At 32.4% G+C, this 7,500-nt stretch overlaps 1 protein-coding gene across 1 annotated transcript in view; it reads left to right on the forward strand.

The window, feature by feature from the left end:
- LOC122243726 (uncharacterized) overlaps positions 1-7,500 on the forward strand; it is a 9,683-nt gene that overhangs the window by 1,260 nt on the left and 923 nt on the right. Inside the window, exons 2-4 of the mRNA XM_086531815.1 lie at positions 1,990-2,078; positions 2,384-2,490; positions 3,149-3,338. Coding sequence (XP_086387941.1) covers positions 1,990-2,078; positions 2,384-2,490; positions 3,149-3,338 — 386 coding nt within the window. The remainder of the gene's footprint in view (positions 1-1,989; positions 2,079-2,383; positions 2,491-3,148; positions 3,339-7,500) is intronic.

The raw sequence follows: 7,500 nt of genomic DNA on the forward strand, positions 1-7,500 counted from the left end.
TGTGTGTGTGTGTGTGTGTGTGTGTGTGTGTGTGTGTGTGTGTGTGTGTGGACAATGCGGCACGCAATATTCTGCAAGGGTCATAGATATATTTTTTGTGTAGTAATCAGTGTTACAGTTAGGGTCATAAAGAGTAATATGGTGTTAAGTTATGGTGCTTTAGAGTTATAATGTTATAGCTAGGATTATAATAATGTTAGTGATGCGCTGTTATGGTTGCAGTTAGTGCTATTTAGTTTATGAAATTAATATAGTTAAGGAATGGATAAAATGAAATGCGAATTTTTCAAATGTCTTTGGATCTTTGTTTACATTTGTGGTTGTGGCTAACATTATATTGATAATATTGACGTCAATAAAATTTTATAGAATCTTCGTGGTTTATTATTGTTGATGTCACTGTTATGCTGTTCACTGATCATTGATATCCATCGATAATGAAAAATAGTAAGAGTTATTAATATATTGACTAGTCATATGATAAGAAACTCAAAATAACAATCAAATTATGAAGGCACTCTTTTTGTCATTCATACTTTGAATATAAAAATATATTTAAAAAAATGATGACATTACATCAATAACACCGCCAAAAGAAGTTAGATTAACGAAGATGGTGATGATAATGAAGACAAAAATAATGATCATGATAGTAATAGAAAAATTGTAATGATTATAACAATGTTAATAATAGCAATAATGATATCGATGATAATGGTAATGATAATAATAATAATAATAAATATCAGTAACAATGATAAAGATGAGGAAGGCCAAACAAATAATATAAAAAAGAGATGGTACCAGCGCAAACAATTTCTCCGCCACACCTAACTAACGGTACTATCCCTCTGTTACGCAAGACTTACTGACAAAAGGATGGAAGATGGAGGTAGGGGAGGCAGGGGGGGGTAGGGAGGTAGGGGAAGCGGGGAGGTAGGGTGGCAGGGAGGTAGGGGAGGCAGGGAGGTAGGGGAGGCAGGGGAGGTAGGGGAAGCGGGAAGGTAGGGGGGGGGGGGCAGGAGGTAGGGGAGGCAGGAGGAGTGGGGGGGGGTAGGGGAGGATGGCTAGGGGGTCCAAGAGCGGGAGGTAAGTTAACGGTGAAAATGGTACATCGTCAGCGTACCTGTAATGGATGTGTTTTTGCCGTTATTTCTACCGTAGGTGATTTGCAGTCATGGCGATAGTGATTTTGCTGTTATTATTGGTAGGGTGAGATAGCGGTTATCTTGTTGAAAATTATGATTAAAACATATATTTAGATTGAAAGTACTGATCATAATGTGGTAATCATAAAATAATGAAGAATAAAACAGATAAATAACCGCAAAGATAATGGAAATTATAATCATCATCAAGTCCCTAATAACTTCCATGCCAATGATGATCTTAATGATAAAATGGCAATGATGATAATGATAATAATAACCGTGCTACTCCTACTAATAATTATGATAACAATAACAACAGTGATGATGATAGTGACTATACTGATAACAACGACAATGATAATTGTGAGAATAATAATGGTAATAATATTAAAAAATGAATAACAGAAGCGAAACAGAAGCAATGACATAAGATGGTGTAGTCCTGCCGGTAGTATCTGCAATAAAGATATCACTAGTAGTTGCAACATTTGTAGCATTAGGAGTTGTTTTATCATGGATTATGTCAGCATTAATAGTAGTTGCAATATGAGTAATGACGGTAGTATTAATGTCAGTAATAATTTATATATAATATCAGTAATAATTTATATATAATATCAGTAATAATTTATATATGATATCAGTAATAATCTATATATAATATCAGTAATAATTTATATATAATATCAGTATTAATTTATATATAATATCAGTAATAATTTAATAACGGTAGAGGTTATAATAGTAATAACATTCTCTGTACCATCAATGTTACTATTACTGCTATAATAAAACGGATGGTCGCAGTAATAACGTTTTTTTACAATCATTCACACAGATTACTAGCAGACAGACATATCAAGACTTTTTATGAATCAGCGAGGCTTGGTCGAGCAGAACTGGCATCACTGACTCCACGCTTTTCTGGTAACACTGCCGCCAAGATTTGATTATTTTAGCACTTTCGAATATATAATTTTGCACTTTCAATTTCTTTTGTAAATGATTTTTTTCTTCTTTATTTCTTTGTATGTAGATATTACTTTAGGCATCATGTGAACCGCCATTTTATGAAATATAATGTGACCAATATCAAGTGTCGAATCAAAGGCATTAAGTTAATGAAGCTCTAAATGCACTGTATTGTTTATATATATTATCAATATTCTTTGGCATTTTCCATGCTGATGTATATACTGCAAGGATATTGATGTTGTTGATTCCTCTTTTAGGCAAGAGCGCAAGTGAGAGAATTGAAGAGTGTGAAGTAAAACCGTTACGTGGAATCTTATATTTCTTCGGTTATTTTCGCCAGGATCTTTATCCCTGTGAAAATAAGGTAAGCATCACGTGGCCACGTATATCTGCGGGTAAGGAATCTATATATATATATATATATATTATATTTATTTTTTTTTTTTTTTTTTTTTTTTTTTTTTTTTTTTTTTTTTTTTTTTTTTTTTTTTTTTTTTTTGGATAAGTAGAGATATGAAAGTATGAGGGAAAAGGTGTGACGGCCTGGACTGGTAAATAGGTAATTGGTAATTAAAACTATTATGCGACACACATTGCGCATATTAAAGGCGCAAAATTGTGCATTCATATACAGTATGTATATATAAATGCACACACACACACACACACACACACACACACACACACACACACACACACACACACACACACACACAGCATACATACATATATATATATATGTATATATGTATATATGTATATATATATGTATATATGTATATATATGTATATATATGTATATATATATATATACATATATATATATACATATATATATAAAGAAGAAAACCATAACTAGAGACAGAGAAATCAATCCACAGCACAGAATAGCGACCGAAATTCCCAATCGTTACCCCAGTGTTACCAAACACCTTCACACAGCCCTCCCCTCTTCCGCAACAGGACCTGTTACAACGACCACCCTCTAACCCCTCCCCCCCCTCTCCCTCTCCCCCCAACAGGAAAACGTGGGCGGCACAGAGGCATCGGCTCTCCTTGGTCTGATAAAATTTCGCGACGGAGACAAGTGGGTGTGTACGGACGAGGGCGTGGGTCCAGCTGCACGGGACTGTCTTGTCTATTCCTTTGGCATCAACTATGAATGGTCCTTCGATGATTCCATGGCCGAGAGAGGCTGCAAGGTATGGCTGGGTATTTGTTTGTGTTTTTGTTGTTTGTTTGTGGGTGGTTTGTTTGTTTGTTTGTGTTTTTGTTGTTTGTCTGTGGGTGGTTTGTTTGTTTGTGTTTGTTGTTTGTTTGTTTGTTTATAATCTTCTCTCTTCATCCTCACTTGTACGTTGAGAGATAGAGATCAGAGACAGAAAGAGTGACAGACAACAGAGAAAGCATTAAACTTTTTTTTTTTTTTTTAATTATTTTTTTTTAAATAGATAATCAGCTCTTCAGCGGTTCTGTAGATTTTTCTTTAAATGGCCAAATATTCGCTCTGAAGTTCAGAAGTTCAGTAGATGTTCAGATGTTTTCCAAATATACCTCAACAACCCCGCTATTTTAACAACCGCGTTCCATACAAAAACAACTGAAAAACGAAGAGCGTAATTTGTAATAAGAACTGTAAATAAAGTCAATGGCCATCTCATTTACTAATCCTATTTACCGGTAATATTCATGTTTATTTTTCAGGCTGGAAAATAAATACACACGAACTCATTTTAAAAAAATGAAAACCTTTTTTATGAAAAAAGAAGAAAAAAAAAAATGTCAAGTGCAAAAATACCCAGATATAAATTCATTACTTGGATATCTTCTCCCAATTCATTATTCAAATATTCATATTATTTATACATTATGCACAAGAGTTATCATTTCACTTCACATGGCTGTTAATTAATATGTTCGAGATAATTAGTGTTTTTTTTTTCAACGATGATTGCCTAATTGCTTGTCATTCGAGAAAGAAAATTAAGGCACAGTTGTCAGCTAGCATATCTCACTCGGATAATTACTTTAATGGCGAATAAACACACACACTCAGTATTGTGAAATGATCCTCATTCATTAATTCACATCATACATCACTAAAAATTGAGAAAGTATCGGATTTCTTTCATACTTTTGACACATCACTCAGTATTGTGAAATGATCCTCATTCATTTATTCACATCATACATCACTAAAAATTGAGAAAGTATCGGATTTCTTTCATACTTTTGACACATCACTCAGTATTGTGAAATGATCCTCATTCATTAATTCACATCATACATCACTAAAAATTGAGAAAGTATCGGATTTCTTTCATACTTTTGACACATCACTCAGTATTGTGAAATGATCCTCATTCATTAATTCACATCATACATCACTAAAAATTGAGAAAGTATCGGATTTCATTCATACTTTTGACACATCACTCAGTATTGTGAAATGATCCTCATTCATTAATTCACATCATACATCACTAAAAATTGAGAAAGTATCGGATTTCATTCATACTTTTGACACATCACTCAGTATTGTGAAATGATCCTCATTCATTAATTCACAATCATACATCACTAAAAATTGAGAAAGTATCGGATTTCATTCATACTTTTGACACATCACTCAGTATTGTGAAATGATCCTCATTCATTAATTCACATCATACATCACTAAAAATTGAGAAAGTATCGGATTTCATTCATACTTTTGACGCATCACTCAGTATTGTGAAATGATCCTCATTCATTAATTCACATCATACATCACTAAAAATTAAGAAAGTATCGGATTTCATTCATACTTTTGACACATCACTCAGTATTGTGAAATGATCCTCATTCATTAATTCACATCATACATCACTAAAAATTGAGAAAGTATCGGATTTCTTTCATACTTTTGACACATCACTCAGTATTGTGAAATGATCCTCATTCATTAATTCACATCATACATCACTAAAAATTGAGAAAGTATCGGATTTCATTCATACTTTTGACGCATCACTCAGTATTGTGAAATGATCCTCATTCATTAATTCACATCATACATCACTAAAAATTAAGAAAGTATCGGATTTCATTCATACTTTTGACACATCACTCAGTATTGTGAAATGATCCTCATTCATTAATTCACAATCATACATCACTAAAAATTGAGAAAGTATCGGATTTCTTTCATACTTTTGACACATCACTCAGTATTGTGAAATGATCCTCATTCATTAATTCACATCATACATCACTAAAAATTGAGAAAGTATCGGATTTCATTCATACTTTTGACACATCACTCAGTATTGTGAAATGATCCTCATTCATTAATTCACATCATACATCACTAAAAATTGAGAAAGTATCGGATTTCATTCATACTTTTGACGCATCACTCAGTATTGTGAAATGATCCTCATTCATTAATTCACATCATACATCACTAAAAATTAAGAAAGTATCGGATTTGTTTCATACTTTTGACACATCACTCAGTATTGTGAAATGATATCATTCATTAATTCACATCATACATCACTAAAAATTGAGAAAGTTATCCGATTTCATTCATACTTTTGACACATCACTCAGTATTGTGAAATGATCCTCATTCATTAATTCACATCATACATCACTAAAAATTGAGAAAGTATCGGATTTCTTTCATACTTTTGACACATCACTTAGTATGATGAAATTAGCCTCATTCATTAATTCACATCATACATCACTAAAAATTGAGAAAGTATCGGATTTCATTCATACTTTTGACACATCACTCAGTATTGTGAAATGATCCTCATTCATTAATTCACATCATACATCACTAAAAATTGAGAAAGTATCGGATTTCATTCATACTTTGACACATCACTCAGTATTGTGAAATGATCCTCATTCATTAATTCACATCATACATCACTAAAAATTGAGAAAGTATCGGATTTCATTCATACTTTTGACACATCACTCAGTATTGTGAAATGATCCTCATTCATTAATTCACATCATACATCACTAAAAATTGAGAAAGTATCGGATTTCTTTCATACTTTTGACACATCACTCAGTATTGTGAAATGATCCTCATTCATTAATTCACATCATACATCACTAAAAATTGAGAAAGTATCGGATTTCTTTCATACTTTTGACACATCACTTAGTATGATGAAATTAGCCTCATTCATTAATTCACATCATACATCACTAAAAATTGAGAAAGTATCGGATTTCATTCATACTTTTGACGCATCACTCAGTATTGTGAAATGATCCTCATTCATTAATTCACATCATACATCACTAAAAATTAAGAAAGTATCGGATTTCATTCATACTTTTGACACATCACTCAGTATTGTGAAATGATCCTCATTCATTAATTCACATCATACATCACTAAAAATTGAGAAAGTATCGGATTTCTTTCATACTTTTGACACATCACTCAGTATTGTGAAATGATCCTCATTCATTAATTCACATCATACATCACTAAAAATTGAGAAAGTATCGGATTTCTTTCATACTTTTGACACATCACTCAGTATTGTGAAATGATCCTCATCTCATAAATTCACATCATACATCACTAAAAATTGAGAAAGTATCGGATTTCATTCATACTTTTGACACATCACTCAGTATTGTGAAATGATCCTCATTCATTAATTCACATCATACATCACTAAAAATTGAGAAAGTATCCGATTTCATTCATACTTTTGACACATCACTCAGTATTGTGAAATGATCCTCATTCATTAATTCACATCATACATCACTAAAAATTGAGAAAGTATCGGATTTCTTTCATACTTTTGACACATCACTTAGTATGATGAAATTAGCCTCATTCATTAATGCACATCATACATCACTAAAAATTGAGAAAGTATCGGATTTCATTCATACTTTTGACACATCACTCAGTATTGTGAAATGATCCTCATTCATTAATTCACATCATACATCACTAAAAATTAAGAAAGTATCCGATTTCATTCATACTTTTGACGCATCACTCAGTATTGTGAAATGATCCTCATTCATTAATTCACATCATACATCACTAAAAATTAAGAAAGTATCGGATTTCATTCATACTTTTGACACATCACTTAGTATGATGTAATTAGCCTCATTCATTCATACGTTTGACACATATACGTCAACATTGTGAAATTAACCCCATTCATTCATGCCTTCCACTCGCTCTGTTCAAAATATTACGCATCTTGGCCCCGTTTTCTATACCACTTAACCCGTTTTCTATACCACTTAACCCGTTTTCTATACCACTTAACCCATTTTCTGTACCACTTAACCCGTTTTCTATACCACTTAACCCGTTTTCTATACCACTTAA

The sequence above is a fragment of the Penaeus japonicus genome, unplaced genomic scaffold (assembly GCF_977035675.1).
Source record: "Penaeus japonicus unplaced genomic scaffold, GWHDUDI00000001_assembly GWHDUDI00000036, whole genome shotgun sequence".
In the NCBI taxonomy this organism is placed as follows: Eukaryota; Metazoa; Arthropoda; class Malacostraca; order Decapoda; family Penaeidae; genus Penaeus; species Penaeus japonicus.